Source organism: Mytilus californianus, unplaced genomic scaffold (assembly GCF_021869535.1).
Source record: "Mytilus californianus isolate M0D057914Y unplaced genomic scaffold, xbMytCali1.0.p SCAF_4, whole genome shotgun sequence".
Lineage (NCBI taxonomy): Eukaryota > Metazoa > Mollusca > Bivalvia > Mytilida > Mytilidae > Mytilus > Mytilus californianus.
In genome coordinates, this window is record NW_026262690.1 from 90,927,405 (window position 1) to 90,947,615 (window position 20,211).

A 20,211-nucleotide genomic window follows, 5' to 3' on the forward strand; every position below is an offset into this window, starting at 1 on the left:
ATTTCTAAACTTTTGGGGTAATTACCCCAAAACTCACTCCCAACCTTGCAGTATAGTTTCAGAGAGATCCATACACTTACACACAAGTTATTGTCTTGAAACTAGAAAAATACTTGTTTTTAATAGGCCTTTTTTTTGCCCCTAATTCCTGAACGTTTGGGCCAATTACCCCTAAACTCAATCCCAGCCTTCCCTTTGTGATATGGAACCTTACGGTACAATTTCAGAGAGATCCATACACTTACACGCAAGTTATTGTCCGGAAACTATCAAAATGCTTGTTTTTGGTCCCTAATTCCTAAACTGTTGGTAACATAACCCCCAAAATCAATCCCAACCTTTCTTTTGTGGTATTGAACCTTCTGGTAAAATTCCATAGAGATCCATTCAATTAAACTAAAGTTATTGTCCGCAAACAAAATGGGTCTTCGGACAGTGACGACATTATAGCATTATATGAACGCAAATTCCTATTGCATTATAATTTATCTTAATGTTACCTTATAACAAGTTTGGATAAAAATGCTGCAGCCATTCCACCACATACAGCTGTAAGTAAATTTACTCTCCATGCTATACTCCCAAATGGTACCAGTCTTATCACACAGTTTGCCAGTAAAGTAAATAATGGATATCCAGGAGGATGGGCCACCTAAAAAGTTCAAAGAAAAAGGTTAAAACATCTAACTGTATTTCTTCATATAAACTTTATTTATTTACAGAAAAATATGAAAAACAACTTAGGATTTGCTAAACATAAATATGCCCCTCCCCCCTAAAATAAAATATATTAACTTAAAGTTGCTTAGAACTGGACCTAAATGCAAAATTGAACCAGTCTTTCGTGTATAAAATATTTAATTTGAGGTAATCTGAATGGCCTTTGTAATGTTTGTGTAGTACAGTTCATAGGGATTCAACTAATATATTGAGCATTATATAACATATATTGACTTATACTTGCTTAGATCTAGATCTAAATAAAAAACTGAACCAGTCATTCATGTCTTAAATGTAATCAGAGTTAATCTCATCTTTGAATGGCCCTTCGTGACTACCTTATGAAGATGTGGGATCTACAAGCGTATTTTTCCTTTTTTCTTTTATATGCTAACAAATTGACCTTAACATAAAACTTCACCAGTAAATCCATGCATATAGGTTGTCTTACTTTTGCAATGATTTTTGTTGCTATCCAAAATTTGTGCATTAAAAAAAACGCATAACTCTAATTCTATGACTTGCACTTTTTTGGGGTTAAGACATTGCCATAAATCTAAACCAGTCATTCAATCATAAAATGTTGGTCAAAGTGACCCAATTGTTGACATGACCTTTGTTAATATCCAAGATGTACCAACTGAATAAATATTACTTAATGAATTGTTGTTTCCTACATTTTGACCTGAACATAAAACTTGACTGGGATGGAATAATCAACAACAGACAAAAGATTATATTCCCTGCACAACACTGTCAGTAAACAATGGATAGTTTGCATTATATGAACTAAAATAAATATCTCACATGACACAAAGATAATACACAAGAAATGTTCATGAAGTAAAATATCTAAAATATTTTTAGTATTTTTCTTATACAATATTGTAATCTTCACTTTATTCAAACTTACTCCGAGTTCATATGCAGCTGCAATAAGCTCCCCTGCAAAAATAAAAAATAAGGCTGACTTACAAGACAAAAATGTAATAGCCATGAAATGTAGGCTGGTGCTTATACAAAAAAATGAAACTGAAAGTTTATCCTGGATAAAGATTCAAATTCACAGTAAATTCTTTATTCAACTGTAAATTCCTTTTAACAAAGAACTATCTCCAGTTATTGGATTTAAAAAAATTATATTTTCATATAAAAGTATCATCTGAGTTAGAAGATAAAGGAATTGTAGAAAAACAATTCAAATCAATAAAACCTATTCATATCAATATTAGATTTATGTATCGGACTGAAACTTAAAAGTTAATGTGATGTTTGTATCCATGTGAACAGCGGGAAAGGATAAACTTGCATTTTGATTTTGCTGGTGATATTTTACTGTAACAAGTAAAGGAAATTTTACATCATCCCCACCAATTTTACTGTTTTCTCAATGTTCATTGAACATTGAGCAAACATCAGGTAGGATGATAACAGAATATTTGCTGAACATTTTACATAACTATTAATGTTATTAAATGGTTGATTGTAAAGCTAATAAACCTCTCAGATAATGACCATTGGAAAATGTTGGGGTTTTTTTTGCCTAAAAAGTTTAAGAGGAATCTACTTAAGATTGATCTTATATAAGGATATAAAAGAACTTTTAATATGATTACAGCAAAGAAAAGTGTGTTGATCATATATTGACTGTAAATTCAGAACTTTTAGGCATTGACTATTGAAACTTTATTATGATTTCAGGAAATGCTGTATGCAAATACTGCTACTAAATTTTAAAATGCAAGTGTTTACTTTTGCAAAACCTTCCCTGTTGCTATTTTTGCAATAATAAAAACATGGCAAATGTTTTTTAAATTACCAGTACTGTTTAGTTATGTAAAATCTAACCTGAATCTCCCCCTGGCACTGATGGGTATAAGGTAACAACATATAATCCTGTGGTTAATACACCCAAAGCTAACGATAATTCAGAATCATAATTCTGAGAAGGGCTGGTTTTACTTCTGTAATAATAAGAGAAAAAATATAAAAATAAAAATTGTTGTATAATCAGAAATTATCATCATTTCTTTTATTCATGTTATTAGTGAAGATAAAATGCTCCGCTGGGGCGCAGCTTGATCAGACCGCAGAGGTCGAACCCTGAACAGTTGGGGCAAGTATGGACACAACATTCAAGCTTGATACAGCACTGAATTTGGATTGTAATTAAATATTTGACACAGCATAGGTTTCTGACACAGAATGAATGTGGTCTAAGAACTTAAAAAAAATTAATTTACCTATTCAAACCATATCATTATTATTTGCTTTTATATATAAATCAGAAATAACCAATTTAAAAAGGAAATTTAAAAGAAAAAAAAGGAAAAAAAAATCCCCCCCCCCCAAATTTTTTGAACCCCCTTATGATTCATCACCCCCAAACTCAATCCCTGCCTTCCCTTTGTAGTAATGTTACCTTGCACTACAATTTCAGAGAGATCCATACACTTGAACACAAGTTATTGTCTGGAAACTAGAAAAATGAGTGTTTTTTTGGCCCCTTTTTGGCCCCAAATTCCTAAACGTTTACGGCAATTATCCCCAAACTCAAACACAGCTTTCCCTTTGTGATATGGAACCTTGTAGTACAATTTCATAAAGATCCATACACTTACACACAAGTTATTGTCCTGAAACTAGAAAAATGCTTGTTTTTTTGCCCCTATATGGCCCCTAATTCCTAAAATTTTGAGGCAATTACCCCCAAAATCAATAACAGCCTTCCCTTTGTGGTATGGTACCTTGCAGAACAATTTCAGAGAGATCCATAAACTTCAACACAAGTTATTGTCTGGAAACTAGAAAAATGCTTATTTTTGGCCCCTTTTTCCTAAACGTTTTGGGCAATTACCCCCAAACTCAATTCCAGCTTTCCCTTTGTGATATGGAACCTTGTAGTACAATTTCATAAAGATCCATACACTTACACACAAGTTATTGTCATGAAACTAGAAAACTGCTTGTTTTTTGCCCCTTTTTGGCCCCTAATTCCTAAAATTTGGAGGCAATTACCCCTAAAATCAATCCCAACATTCCCTTTGTGATATGGAACCTTGTGGTACAATGTCAGAGAGATCCATACACTTACACACAAGTTATTGTCATGAAACTAGAAAAATGCTTGTTTTTTGCCCCTTTTTGGCCCCTAATTCCAAAAATTTGGAGGCAATTACCCCCAAAATCAATCCCAGCATTCCCTTTGTGATATGGAACCTTGTGGTACAATGTCAGAGAGATCCATACACTAACACACAAGTTATGTCTGGAAGTTACAAAAATGCTTATTTTTGGCCCCTTTTTGGCCCCTAATTCCTTAACTGTTGGTACCATAACCCCCTAAATCAATCCACACCTTCCTTTTGTGGTATTGAACCTTATGGTAAAATTTCATAGAGATCCATTCACTTAAACTTAAGTTAGAGTGCGAAAACCAATGTGTCTTCGGACGACGACGACGCCGTCATACCAATATACGACCGCAAATTTTTTTTGCGGTCGTATAAAAATGATTAGATTTCAATTCTATTGTTTACATAGATCATGCTAATTGATGTAGGAACGTAATCATGGTAATTGGCTTTAGATTTACATCACACATTTTTTTATTCTAAGCATGCATATTTCCATGAAAGATCTATAAGAACTGCATTGATAAATACTGCCTTTCAGTCGACTTTTGATGACTTACAATCTGTGATAAGTAAATACAAAATATGCAATCAACATAATATCAAATATTTCATTATAAATCTTAAATACACCTTAATATGAATAAAAGGATATGTGAGATAAACACATTATATCCCTAAAAAGATGGGGGGGGGGAGGGGAGTTTTACTTTGAAATCACTACTTACTCTGATTCAGATTCTGTTTTGTTGCTCTTTTTCTGTAAACGTTTGTTTCTTTTCTTAGCATCCATTCCACAAACCCAAACTTGTTATCTGCTGATAATTCAAAAGCAAATATTTAACATATGTTTAATATATAAGCATATCCTGAAACTTCACATTCATGTAGCTAAATAAATTTCAATATTTGAATGAAAAATCTTTTGGCTGTGAAAAGTTCTTCCAATATAATGTAAATATATAGTCATTATACATTATCATGATTATAACAATTACAGCTCTTCTATAAAAGCATGCAAAGCAAACCTTTGATCAACTTGCTTGCTATGTTTGTTTGGATGTTTGTAAACAAAAGGTAGGTAGTCTGTTTCAGTCTGTTTACTATATAATGGAATTTGATTGGACAATAAACATTAACTTCATTGCATGTCAATTTTTATTGCCCAATCAAATCCCAGTATATATAAAACAGACTGAAACTCAGCCTACCTATTGTTTGCAAACATCCAATCAAACATAGCAAGCAAGTTGATCAAAGGTTTGCTTTGCATGCTATTATCATGATTATAGAAGAGCTGTAACCAAAAAACGTTGTTTGAATTTTTTCCAGTCCCAAGAATAATGAAAATTATGAATAAATAATGAAAGGTCAAAGATGATTTGAAATTTTAAGTGATGTGTACTCCATAAGAATTCAAGTATCAGTGTAAAGAATGGAAGGTCCTTGACTTTTGTAATTTAAAAATGAAAAGACTGGTCCCAGACCTCAGACCTACACTAATTTGAACCCCTGAGAAATATATGCCCAGGGTTTAAGCTAGGATTTTGAGGGCTTTAGTCACTTTTGCGAGAGATGAAAATCAACATTATTTTGGGTAACAGCAATAGACCAAGTATGTATGTATATTACTAGCTATACATCTTTGTCAGACTTTGAAGGACTAAGGCATAAATTTACTAGGCAGTAATTGCATGACTTGGCTGATTTGTCACTTAAATATGAAGATTAGGATATAAGATCTGAAAATCTAGTTCAAAATTTACGTCAATAATTAGTTTCATGGGTCATTCCTGATCAACAAAATTTGGGTTCCTTTTTTTAAAACCAGTAATCACAGTATAAATGAACTTGTTGAACTTTGAAAAACTATTACACTGCATAATCATTATCCTTATGAAACGTTTAAATCAATATTTTGAATTAATTTCCATAAAGTTGGAACCAAGGATTTGTACAAATTCACATGGAACGAATCCAATAACTGTAAATTGTAAATTAATCGAGAATTGATCACGTTTACTTTCGATTTTCAAATGAAATGTAAACGGGAAGTGACAAGTAGATAATAAATTCAGAATGAATCCGGATTCATCTACGGATTGGTTCGTGTTTAAAAGGCAGGAAATTATCATTTTTTTATTTCAATTTGCTTAGTAAGAACTATATCCATATATCTGTCTTTCTCATTTATTTTGGCACTGAATTTATTTCGTATTTTACGTTTTAGTGTCTATAAATTCATAGGAATAATTTCACGCATGCGCAGTATATTGTAAAGGAAGCACCTGTTTGACTCCTCGATGATGATGGAAGTTTTTAACGTGAAAACATTTCTGAACGTTTTGAATAAAGTTCTATCTTTTTAATCGAAATTGAACATTTTATATCAAAGATGACTAAAATACGATCATTTGACAAAACTACGACAAACGAACTGCAAATTATGATCATTTTAGAAATATTGAAATTAAAAAGCGAACTGTCCAGGAGGAAACAATTTTGTTCAAATGACAAAACTACGACAAACGAACTGCAAATTGTGGTCGTTGGCCTTGAGAAATTTTGAAATTAAAATGAACATCAACTAATTTTACTGTGAAAAATAATTATTAAACCGGATTAGTGACCCATCCGATTGCGATAAGCTGATTAGCTGTTATCACAACTTTATAACACCTGTTGTTAATATTAATTAGCTGGGAGTCATAAACTTGTCAGAAACATGTAGACAGGTAGAATTATAGTATTTTCATGCGAAAATATTTTTACACTTCCAAATTTAAGTGACGAAATTGATTTGAAATACTTTCGTCATTTTGAAAACAGTTTAGTAAATTACGAAAGTGACGAGCGCTAGCAAAATCACTGTACATGTATATGCCATTACTGCTTTATATAGCATCAAACAATCTGTCAGACCTATAAGAATAGAGAATGGAAATGGGGAATGTGTCAAAGAGACAACCCCACATAAGAGCAGAAAACAGCCCAATAATTCGGTCTAACACTACACTACTACATGTACAGTGCTAGGGTCCAAAACTGTACTTCTGGGGCAAATAGTGCTGTGCAGTGGTGTCAAGAAAATTCCTTCAAATGGAAAAATATTCAAGGATATTGTTTCCACTGAAACATATATTACAGTATTTGTTCGTAATGGCTCACTAATGGAATAAATGGTATCAGGGTATAGAATATTTGTTCCAACAGGCAGAATGTTTATAAAAAAGTTTCCTGGGGAACATATGATCTGTTACTGTTAGGCGAAACAAATATGCGTCGACAAGCGAAGTAAAAAAGTTTCTGAATAAAGAATTCATACGTATATGCATTATATAAAGTAACCCTTACTACTATATACTATATAATCATTATTTCCCCATTTCGCTCGTTCGCCGGCTTTGCAAAATCAAATCCTTCATGGTAAAGTCAAGAAAAGTTCCGAGAACAGGAAACAGTTAAACTAAAACTAAAAACTAGATCGGTTGATCGGGAATGAATCGTTATTTCAATGAAAAACTGTACATAATTAACAGAAAGTTGATTTTTATAATAAATTACTTTTATTAATATCAAATTAAGTTAAACATTTGTTTTTCTCAAACAGACAAATCAATTTGGAATCATTTACAAAGCCGGAATTCCATTCGCAGCCTTTCGAGACTTGTCTTATCAATTCTTTTAAAAAGCAGACGACGCAGTCTTTAGAAAGATTCAAGTTCAAAAATGAAAATTTACCTACCTGGATATTATCTTCGTAGCTTGAGGAATAGACCTCTAGTAGAAATTGACGCTGAAGAAATCAGTTCCACTATCCAGGTGTTTTTTCTATTCTGTACAAATATGAATGATGTCTATAGCAACTTCAATAGTCTTAACTTTATCGTGGATACTGTTTTTTTTTACCAAATTTTGGGCCATATTTCTTACTTTCTGATACAGTAAATGGACACTCATCTAACTCTCTTTGCTTGATCTCCTTGAGTTGGGTACATTGTATCATCCTGATTTTACACCAATCATAAAATTATTTTTTTAAAGAATCTTTCAAATTTTTTTTTGAAAGTTCTGAAACAAGGAAAGTAAAATTGGTCTATGTGCCAAAAATGGAATATTTATTAAATACATGTAAGCTGTTAAAATGTAACAAGAAATTAACATATTGATTATATAATCAACTGTGTTTGGTGTTATAGAATATGGGGGATATTCATATATATCATTTTTTGCACAGTCCGTGAGTCACAGATGTAAAACTTTTCTTAAGGCAACTTTAAAAAAATAATTCTTTCTTTCTTAAGCCCTTCCTGCATCATTATGTAACTAATGGAATATACCATATTTTTTATAATCTTTTTTGTAGATTAAAGGTTTATTTTGTTTTCTTTCCAAATCTGTAAGAAAATTATTACCTAGAGTTATTTCCCTTATGAAAATAAAGGTATGAATTATTTTGGGATAGGATCAGATAATATAAGATATTTTTTTAATTTATAATCCCAAATAAAAGAATTGCTACCAAAATTTCAGAAACACTTAAAATTTGAGTATTCAATTCCAATCTCGGTTTTACTTTTCACTTTAGAATTCTAAAGGACGGCAGAATAAAAGATGTCATCAAAAATTCATCCTTTAATATAAGCTGAGATCAGACTTTCAGTTTTATTTTTATTTTTTCAGTCATTCCCAAGGTCCGTCAGACACGTGGCAATGTCCAGTTATAAATGGTTTGGTCCAGTTAAAGGTCATCAATTACTGGACCAAATTACCAATGTAGATGTAAGAATTTTGTAATACTCATAATGTAAAAGACTGCTAAAACACTGACTGGACCAGTATAATGCTTGAACAATTACTTGCTTTACTAAAAGACCACTGAGGTCCAAAAAACCTTCGGAACCTCTGTTTTTTTCGTTGCATTTATAGCTCAATTTATTTTAAGGTATGGGTTTTGCACATTGTTGAAGGAATTTTAAAAAACTCATCAAAGATATCAGGGTTATAATTTTGAGTGCCAGACACACTGTTCGTCTAAAACTCATCAGTGAAGCTTGTATCAAAACAGTTAAAAGGAAAAATAAAGTATGTTGTTGAAAAGCATTGAGGACCCAAAATTCCAAAAGGTTTTGCCATATACTCAAGGTAATTTGATAATTCCTAAGCCAAAAACTGAACTGTTTAAAAAATCTTTTGCTTATTCTGGATCAGTTTTATGGAACGGACAACCATATGAAATGTGTAAAGTGCAAAACACTTTTTCTTTTAAACAAATTATAAAACGATACTTGAGGCAGTCCCAATATTCAGTCTTGAAATGATTGCAACTATTACTTTTTTAGAATGTATGATTTTGATTTGTATATTATATCTATTTACTGCAATCTGTAACTGTTTTATATGTTCTAATGGTACATGTACATTGAACTATCATGAGATCGACTATACGATTGTGTTAATATGTTGTCATATGTTTGTTTTTTGTTTTTTTGTTGTTTTTTTTTCTCTTATTATTTTTTTACTTGTATTGTATATGAGGGCCTCAGGGAAGATTAGTAATTGTAACTAACTGTGTTTACCCTCTTTAAATAAAGAATTTATTATTATTATTATTATATATACAGTTGAAGTAATCTATTCCTGGGGTTTAAAATCATTAGTACTCAAACAATTCAGTTTTTTTGAACAGTTAATAAATATGACAACATAATGATAATTCATATCAACACAGGTTAAGGCCGTACCTGCAACTTTTTTGTACTTTGGTATTAGGTAGATAGTTGTCTTGTTGGCAACCATACCACATCTCTTTGTTTTTATTACTGGTATTGGAAATGTGAAGATATTTTAATAAGATAAAGTGGATTCATATATTTTTCATGGAACCGGGATTAATTGTATATTCATGTATACTGCAATTCTTGGTTTTAACTATTGAATTCTGCATACAAGCCTTATGGAAAACTTGTATTTTGTTGAACAATTATATCTGTTGTCAATCTTTGCTCACAAAATTCACAACAAATAGTACCCTACTGAGGGTAATAAATCCCCAATATTATAGAAGGCCTAAAAATGTTTTTCTTAAATTAAAGAGATAAAAAAATCACAAAAATAAAAACTAGAGGCTCTCAAGAGCCTGTGTCGCTCACCTGATTCTACTTTGGTTTTGGAAATCTTGTAAAAAAAGATTAAAATCATAACAGATACCCTAATAATGATTGAGGCCAAATTTGGTTTAACACTGGCCCCGTAATTTAGTCAAAAGCAGAAGACTTTTTTAAAGTTAACAGAAATTACCAATAAATTCATTGAAATTGTAGAAAATGACTTTATAAGGACAACGACAAATCAGCTACAAAGTAACAACACTTGGTCAGCACCTCAAAAGAAACATTCATACAATGTTTGGTTTCAATCCATTAAGTGGTTTTCAAGAAGAAAACATTTGTATATATTTCCCATAGGGTCCTATGTTAAACTAAGTCCCCCATTGGCAGCCATCTTGGTTGATGGATTTGCTACAAAGTAACAACACTTGGTCAGCACCTCATAAGGAACATTCCTACCATGTTTGGTTTCATTCCATTAAGTGGTTCTTCAAAAGAAGACTTTTGTATGTATTATTTCTCATACCTGGGTCCTTTGTTAAACTAAGTTCCCTGCTGGCAGCCATCATGGATGTTTGATTGGCTACAAAGTAACAACACATGGTCAGCACCTCATTAGCAACATTCATGCCATGTTTGGTTTCATTCCATTCAGTGGTTCTCTAAAAGAAAACATTTGTATGTATTTCCCATAGGGTCCTATGTTAAACTAAGTCCCCACTGGCGGCCATCTTTGATGATTGATCGCCTACAAAGTTACAACACTTGGTCAGCACCTCATAAAGAATATTCATGCCATGTTTTATTTCATTCCATTTAGTGGTTCTCTAAAAGAAGACATTTGTATGTATTTCCCATTGGGTCCTATGTTAAACTAAGTCCCTCTCTGGCGGCCATCTTGGATGATGGATCAACTTTAAAGTAACAACACTTGGTCAGCACCTCATAAGGAACATTCATGCCATGTTTGATTTTATTCCATTCAGTGGTTCTTTAAAAGAAGACATTTGTATGTATTGTCCATAGGGTCCTATATGTTAAACGAAGTTCCCGGCTGGCGACCATCTTGAATGATGGATCAGCTACATAGTAACAACCCTTGGTCAGCACCTCATAAGGAATATTCATGCAATGTTTGGTTTCATTCCATTCAGTGGTTCTCTAGAAGAAGACATTTGTATGTATTGTCCATAGGGTCCTATGTTAAATGAAGTCCCCAGCTGGCGGCCATCTTGGATGATAGATAGCCTACAAAGTTACAACACTTGGTCAGCACCTTATAAGGAACATTCATGCCATGTTTTATTTCATTCCATTCAGTGATTCTCTAAAAGAAGACATTTGTATGTATTTCCCATAGGGTCCTATGTTAAACTAAGTCCCCTACTGGCAGCCATCTTGAATGATGGATCAGCTTCAAAGTAACAACACTTGGTCAGCACCTCATAAGGAACATTCATGCTATGTTTGGTTTCATTCCATTCAGTGGTTCTCTAAAAGAAGACATTTGTATGTATTTCCCATAGAGTCCTATGTTAAATGAAGTCCCCCACTAGCGGCAATCTTGGATGATGGATCAGCTACAAAGTAACAACACTTGGTCAGCACCTCATAAGGAACATTCATGCCATGTTTGGTTTCATTCCATTTAGTGGTTCTCTAGAAGAAGTTCAAAATGTAAAAAGTTAAGGATGTCGACAACAGACGACGACGACAACGGATGACAGACGCCAAGTGGTGAGAATAGCTCACCTGGCCCAAAGGGGCCAGGTGAGCTAAAAATGGGACTAATCAACAATTATTCTAATTTGGCCTTTTTGTAAACAGTTATGTTGAGTTTAATTCAAAAATATTTATGTTTTAGCTGCTCTTTAAACAAAAGTGTCAAAATTTTCCAGGTTCATCAATATGAAGTTCTAAAGACAAGAAAGAGAAAAAATCTCAAAGCTTTTGAAGAAATGAGCAAGTCAAATAGAATGGTAAAGTCTTTGGAAAACAAAAAAATCAGACCAATTGAAGTACCTCTAGTCCAAGAGTTCATAAGAAATGCAATTGATGAAGAACAATGCGTTCCAGAAACAACAGAAAATGAAGAATTCAGCTTGACACAGACATTAAATAGTATTCCAGAAATGAGCAGTTCACAAAACTTTGGACAAGAACCCAGTATTCATGACAAAGATTCCAGTATTCATGACAAAGATTCCAGTATTCATGACAATGTGTTACAATCTGGAATGTTTGATTCTGCAAAACAAAAAACTACATCTTTTGATTTGCCCTCAGAATGTCCAAGAGTTCCAACAATACAATCACCGTATGCATCAGTCAGTACACAAACTATTATTTACCAGGAAGTGTATCCTACAAATGAGTCACATTTGCCAAAAGCATTCAAAGCAAAACTGAAAAAGAACCTTATGAACTCTCTTTTGAAAAGTCCATGTTATAATTCTGCTAGACTTACAGGTTTAAGTTATAGCCAACCATCAACTCCAAAGACACCAATGTTTAGATCAGTTTTGTGTGCAACACCTAGAATGCAGAAACGGAGAAATATAAGGTATATTTATTGTTTGAAAATGTGTATTCTATTATTAATTCTTATGGGTACACCATAAATTATTAGTGATATTGTAAACCATGCAGACACTGCAAAATGGTGTATTGTTGATCAAAGTTATTAATAATAGTTGATCTTGAATAGCAAAGGAAAAGATAGATGAAAATAAGTAGAAGAAAATAGCACTGAAACTTGAGTAAATTGATTAACTCCCACTTGCAATGCAACTAGAAAACTGACATGTCAGCATGGGCCCTGCTTGCAAATTTATGTGTGAGGAACAGAGAATGATACATACAAAGCAATTTATGATCATTGGATCAATGTTGTCAATCCCAAACAGAAAAAAAACTGTACATCTTACAATCATTCCAGTCTTCACATATAGTTGAACTATTGCTTATAGTATCTCAGAAAGAGGCTAAACCAGGAAAAACAAAACATTGACCAATGAACCATGAAGATGAGGTCATGGTCAGATGAACACTGCCAGACAGACATATACACCTTACAATCATTCCAAACACCAAATATAGTTGACATATGATTGCTTATAGTATCAAAGAAGTGATCCTAAATACAGAAACTTAACATTGACCCATCAACCATGAAAAGGAGGTCAAGGACAGGTGAACCCTGAATGGACATGTACACATTGCAAGGAACCCATATATACCAAATATAGTTATCCTATTACTCATATTAAGTGATAAATTCACAAAACAAAACAAAACAGTACATTTTTTTTAATCAGTTGCTGAACCATGAAAATGAGGTCAAGAACAATGGGCATATGACAGATGGAAACTATGTAACATAAGGCATCTGTATACAAGATATGTAGCATCCAGGTCGTCTTCCCTCTAAAATATGTAGCTTACCATAATATGAATAGTTTAAGCAGCTGCTAGATTGTAATCATATTCTGAGACTTTCATCACAGGCGAGACAAATACTCATTAAGATAACAAAGACAACAACTTGATAAAGACATGTGGTGGGTTAGACAATTTTGTTAAAAGATAAAAACCCTCCCCCTTTTTTATCTTGGTCATATATATATGTGCATGCCACAAACACTGAATTTAATTTCTTTTTTCAGTTCTCCATCATTAAGCCAGTATGTTCCCTTTACTCCTATTTTACACGAGGCTGTGAGGCTGCTAGACAGCATTCCAGAAAAATGTGAGGAAAATGTTGACCTGTTGAATATCATAGGTATGGGGCTTAAATGTGCATATAAATAAATTTCAAACTGGAAAAATTATAAAATATGAGGGATCCTCATCTGAACAGAAAAAAAATTACCTTAAAACAAGGAAGAGAAATAATAAGTATTTGATTTAAAGTGGCACTAGCTACGAGATATATAAAAAATCTAATATATGAATTTTTTTTTTGTTCAATCATTAATGAAAGTGAAATAGTGAAATAATTATTCGCTTTAAACCGCCAGTATGGTTCAATTTTGTCAAAATAAGCTAAGAAACATTGATGATGAATTTGCAAGTGAATAATTCGACCTTATTGAATCTGTATTCATGTGAACTTCAATTTAACCCCTTAGCTAGAGATGGATAACACGTGAATTGTATGTATAAAGTTATTTAAAGGAAAAGAATGTCAACATTGAAAGTGAAACAAAGGTAAATCATTTGATTGACTGATCCAATCCACAAAAAATCATTCTTTTACAGGTAAAAACGATGATAAACATATATTTTTAATCTATAATATGAAATTAAACAGACCTAGAAAAATCCAATAGCACGAATTTTGCTTAATCTATTTATATCTTTATTTATGTTTACATCGCTTATATGGTCATTGGAAGGCTTTGGAGGTCAACTCGATAGTTAATTAGATGGCGTCTAGACTAAACTACACACGAAACGAAGCTACGTGTTATCATGCCCATGTCCTGTTAACTGTTTATTTTAGACTTTTAATAGTTTGGATAAATGTTTTACATTGTTATAAATCAAATATGAGAATTTGAGTCAAATCGGTGAACATGAATTTGACAGCTAGTGCCCCTTTAAATAAAATCTCTGAACTTTGAACTTAGGAATAAATAAGAATCACTGTTTGCATCTAGTTTTAGTTTTTGTTTCCTTGTATCTCCTACTTTTTGTCTCATTCTAAAATTTAAAAAAAAAATGTTAAAACTATGATTTACATAAAAAATGTCATTTAAGTCAATATTTTTTTTTTTTTTACAAGTAACTATATTTCAAACAGAAAATAGATTTTAAAACATGATTACATCTTTTTTGTTAAGGCATACTATTACTATAACTACAAAATCGAAAAGATGCCTATCAAATAATAATTGCAGATGACGATACTAAACCAGTTGAAATGGTGGATAAAGAAATTGATATGTACAATGAAGTCAATGATGCCAATGTAGCTGATTATGTACTTAATATTGTAAATGACTACCCTATTCAAGAATATAGAGAAATATTTCAAAAGGTACAGCTGAGCATAATAGGTCTTTCTCTAATTTTTTCAATATTTTCACATTTCCCAACCGATTGTGAAACCATTGTTCTACTCACTAGTGAAATAACTGTTCTCGTTAAATGATTGGTCGAAATTTAATTATGACGTCAAATTTTCTTGGTTTCTTCTGAATTTCCTATTGTGATGTCATGAAAAAAGGCCATCATGTCTGATGACGTCACATATAAAGAACACAACTTTCTGTAAATCTTTGAAAAGGAAGGATAAAAATCATAAGAGAAACAGATTCCACCAATATAACTCGTGTATTACAACATTTCTCCACTCTCAACAGTTAGATTTTAATTATTTAAAAAGTTCGGCAAGCCTCGCGCTTTAAATATTAAAATGTCTCGAGTGGAGAAATATCATAACACACTTGTAGCAGTGGTGAAATCTATATTTCTCATCAAAACTTGAAGTAATTCAGTCCATAAGAGGTGTCACAAAAAAAGACAATATGTCACAAATTATACATCAGAATAGTTACCTCCCTTTGAATATGATTGTATAGGACATATTTAACATAATTTTTTAGCCACAAACTATTAAAACCGAATTGAACTGTGATGAATAAATGATTTATAAAGATTCAACGACTTCATCAAAAAGTATGTTTATCCCATACATTACACTTTCAAATTGACTCTATTCTGAAATACAATAGCATGTGCATTAAGTAAACATCAAATTAATAGAGAGATCATGAGGTATGAGACAAGTATAAGCCTTGATTGAAAATATATACTCTTAAGAATACTGGGTACATATTGTTTTGTTTTTCAAAAGTTGTAAATCCAACTCGTCCTCATACCATATTGCCCAATGTTGCCACATTGATATGGAGATGTTTCCTTCCTTCTCCTTCTAGAATGGATTTACAATTCTGAGAATAACCTAGGTTTATTCAATTCTTAATGCTATATTTCTTCTTTGAAGGAATGATGACTCAAAGGCTACAAAAGTCATACTCTGTGGTAAGTAATACATTTATGCTGAAATCTAATTTCTAGGTACCCAAAGTAGAGTTCAAAAAAAGAAAATGCCAGAGAGCAAAACCAGTCTTTTTTGAGGAATCTGAGGCATTTAAAGAACAAAAACGTCAAAGAGACCGGGAAAGAAGGAAGAAAAGAAAGCAGATGTTTGAAAATAAGTCACCTCTTGGAACTCGAAGGGTAAAGATCTTCATCAGTTTGCTGAAATACATAATGAAAAATCGTCATCTTACGGGAAAAAAAAGAAAACTTGTTCTATAAACACACTGTTGTGGTGATTAAAAACATTAACTGATATTATTAAATATATCAAAAATACCTTGTTTAAAATTCTAAGGTATGGTCCCATGTTCCCTAAAATCATATTATTGATGAATCATATAAATGTGATAAATCTGTATGGATTGTAAAGACCAATGCAGTTATTTAACAAGAAGTTGCATGCATTATCATGATAGGCAGGCATATACCCCAACTTGTAATTCATTGTATCATCATACAGGAAGTAGGTTTTGTCAGATCAAAAATCACATACACATTATCAAGCAACTAAAGGTTAGTTTGTATGGGAGAAATGTGTAAAAAATATTTAGTTCATTCTGAAAAATTCAAAAGTATTGGCAAACATGAAGTAGGTGTCTGACAGTTCTGAAAAGTGTTCACACCCTACAACTCATTGCTGTCAAGCTGTCGACCAAATAGGAAGTTATTCAGTGTAGAACTACCTGATGAAAGTGTGGGGAAATCATTTGTTGAGTAAACAGACAGATAATTTGAATGCATATAGCACCCAGTCTAGGAATGCTAATAAGGGTATATCATCAATATAACAGACATTTTTTAATTCTTAAGAAAACAATATGTGTCCATAGGACATCATGCCCCAATAACATTTCCACGTTCATTGAAATGTGAAATCTTGGTAAGAACACTAATTTAGCTTATATAGTTTTAAAAGTTAACATCATTAGGAACTCCTGAATTTATACTAAGATATGATATACAGTTCTTATTTTTTTTCATTTGTTGGAATAAAGTGAAGGGTTAGTTTATATTATTTATAAATGTGAAAATTCGGAAAAGCAGCAAAAAAATGAATGTTTTTTGTTGATGAAATTTTTCTCCAGCAAATTTATAAGTGACTGGGTTGGCAAGGACTTTATCCAGTGATGCTTAAATGTCCATTTTATAGAATTAAAGCAACTTTGCAATACAAACAAAATGAATTGCTGTAATACTGTCTGTTTCTATAATATATTGATAATAAAATGCTCCTCTGGGCACAGCTTGATACGACCGCAGAGGTTGACCCTGAACAGTTGGGGCAAGTATGGTCACAACATTCAAGCTTGATACAGCTCTGAATTTGGATTGTGATTAAATATTTGACACAGCATAGGTTTCTGACACAGAATGAATGTGGTCTAAGAACTTAAAATTTTTTAATTTACCTATTATGGTCCAATATCCAAAATCTAAATACATACACGGTTAGATTCAGCATATCAAAGAACCCCAAAAATTCAATTTTTGTTAGAATCAAACTAAGTTTAATTTTGGACCCTTTGGACCTTAATGTAGACCAATATGAAAACGGGACCAAATATTAAGAATCTAAATACACGGTTAGATTCAGCATATCAAAGAACCCCAATATTTCATTTTTTGATGAAATCAAACCATATCATTATTATTTGCTTTTATATATAAATCAAAAATAACAAACTCAAAATGGAAAATTTTAAGAAAAAAAAAAGGAAAAAAGGAAAAATAAATCCCCCCCCAATTTTTTGAACCCCCTTATGATTCATCACCCCAAACTCAATCCCAGCCTTCCCTTTGTGATATGGTACTTTGCAGTACAATTTCAGAGAGATCCATACACTTGAACACAAGTTATTGTCTGGAAACTGTAAAAATGCTTGTTTTTTGGCCCCAAATTCCTAAACGTTTAGGGCAATTACCCCCAAACTCAAACCCAGCTTTCCCTTTGTGATATGGAACCTTGTAGTACAATTTCATAAAGATCCATACACTTACACACAAGTTATCGTCCTGAAACAAGAAAAATGCTTGTTTTTTGCCCCTTTTTGCCCCTAATTCCTAAAATTTTGAGGCAATTACCCCCAAAATCAATCCCAGCCTTCCCTATGTGGTATGGTACCTTGCAGTACAATTTTGGAGAGATCCATACACTTTTTAACACAAGTTATTGTCTGGAAACTAGAAACATGCTTATTTTTGGACCCTTTTTGGCCCCTTATTCCTAAACGTTTTGGGCAATTACCCCCAAACTAAATTCCAGCTTTCCCTTTGTGATATGGAACCTTGAAGTACAATTTCAGAAAGATCCATACACTTACACACAAGTTATTGTCATGAAACTAGAAAAATGCTTGTTTTTTGCCCTTTTTTGGTCCCTAATTCCTAAAATTTTGAGGCAATTACCCCCAAAATCAATCCCAGCATTCCCTTTGTGATATGGAACGACGTCATACCAATATACGACCGCAAAATTTTTTTGCAGTCATATAAAAACTCACTGCACTCCTCACAATTTGGATATCAAGGGAAATATAAATATAATGGACCTGAGCAAAAAACTTTACCAAGTTGTTCAAGCATGAAATTAAATTTTTGGCAACCCATTCAAAATTTAGCTTAGTGGGTTCATATGAAACTTAGAGCTTGACAATATGAGAACTATAAAGTAAAGACAGTGGCATGCATATATCCTGCAAACTAAAAGATATTACTTCAACCCTCTGTCTGATACACTAGAATAATTATCTTTTCAATCATGTCACAAAACAGTATGATACAAGGGGTCATCAATTTTTCGAATCAGTCACATAGCCATAACTCATTTCATTAATTCAATTAATTAGTATTTACTCATTCAGATTATAAATATACTCCTTGTATCAATTTTTATAGATTATATAAAAAAGAAGATGTGGTATGATTGCCAATGAGACAACTCTCCACAAGAGATCAAATGACACAGAAATTAACAACTATAGGTCACCGTACGACCTTCAACAATGAGCAAAGCCCATACCGCACAGTCAGCTATAAAAGGCCCGAAATGACAATGTAAAACAATTCAAACGAGTCATGCAAATAATTATTGAGGCCACAAAATCTTACATGTGGATTATCATCTCTCTCCCTACCCATTTTTCTTCTTCGATTTCACATTTTATTTTGTATTTTCAAATGTATTTATTAAACATTCTTGCCAATTTACTGTGGATTCATTATTATTCATGGTTAATTTACTAGGATTGTCAGTTTTCCTACCGAAGGTCGGTGGTTCTCTCCAAGCTCTCTGGCTTCCTCCAATAAAAAACTGACTGCCACGAAATAGCACAATAGTGTTGAAAGTGGCGTTAAACACCAATCAATCAATCAATCATTATTCATGGGGTACCAATTTTTCTGAATTTTGTTGGTAAAGATAAACCAAAGACTTAACTGTTCAATGAAGCATATATTTTCTATAGGCTTGCATGCAAACTTTGGCTGAACCAGATGCATGAAGTAAAATATCCATGAAAATACATTTTTTCCTCAATCCATGAAAATTGGTACCCTAAAAAATAAATGAATCCACAGTAAATGAAAATTATCAATATATTTTCACCAAAATATGTTGAAAGAGGATTAAAATCTTAAACTTCCATTTTATGTGGCCTAAATAAGAATATATTTCATTATCACATATTTTTTTTACAGAGTAATCGCAAGCTGAGACCTCCACCAAAGGTATAGGCAGCAGAAAGATGGATACAAAGGACTAAAGATTAGAGCAGGAGGTGGCACTTCCAGTGATAATGTCGTTCCTCTGGTTTAAAGTTCAGAGACATTGATTTATTTCGGTATCAAAGAGACTTAATCAAGTACAGTTTAAAACCAAGAGTGATCCAAATACTTGTGATGTAGAGAGATTTGTAACTAGAGCTTGTATAATAAATTTTGCAGAACTTTAATGATTGCTTCGTTTCGATTATTACTATAAAATACAGTTTTTTTTATTCATTACTTCTACCAGTTTAAGTATTAGGAGACTGATAGTTTTGGCTATATTTTTGGTTTTTACATCCTTTATATCTGTAAAACAATTATTACAAAAATGTAATTCCAGAGGAAAAGATCATTACTTATGTTCCACACTTTCT

General features: G+C 32.4%; 2 protein-coding genes across 2 annotated transcripts in view; one reads left to right on the forward strand and one right to left on the reverse strand.

The window, feature by feature from the left end:
- The window catches only part of LOC127737141 (transmembrane protein 260-like), a 39,234-nt gene extending 31,958 nt beyond the window's left edge, over positions 1-7,276 (reverse strand). Inside the window, exons 1-5 of the mRNA XM_052247673.1 lie at positions 7,209-7,276; positions 4,583-4,672; positions 2,569-2,684; positions 1,634-1,665; positions 501-652 (exon numbers count right to left, since the gene is read on the reverse strand). Of these exons, the coding sequence (XP_052103633.1) occupies positions 501-652; positions 1,634-1,665; positions 2,569-2,684; positions 4,583-4,647 (365 nt within the window). The 5' untranslated portion in view covers positions 4,648-4,672; positions 7,209-7,276. The remainder of the gene's footprint in view (positions 1-500; positions 653-1,633; positions 1,666-2,568; positions 2,685-4,582; positions 4,673-7,208) is intronic.
- A 287-nt stretch (positions 7,277-7,563) lies between these two features.
- Positions 7,564-19,891, forward strand: LOC127698814 (uncharacterized). The gene is made up of 6 exons (XM_052202501.1): positions 7,564-7,676; positions 11,863-12,527; positions 13,630-13,745; positions 14,866-15,005; positions 16,049-16,210; positions 19,769-19,891. Exons 1-6 carry the CDS (start codon positions 7,584-7,586, stop codon positions 19,802-19,804), a joined length of 1,212 nt encoding a protein of 403 aa, XP_052058461.1. The 5' UTR covers positions 7,564-7,583; the 3' UTR covers positions 19,805-19,891.
- The last annotated feature ends 320 nt before the right edge of the window (positions 19,892-20,211 follow it).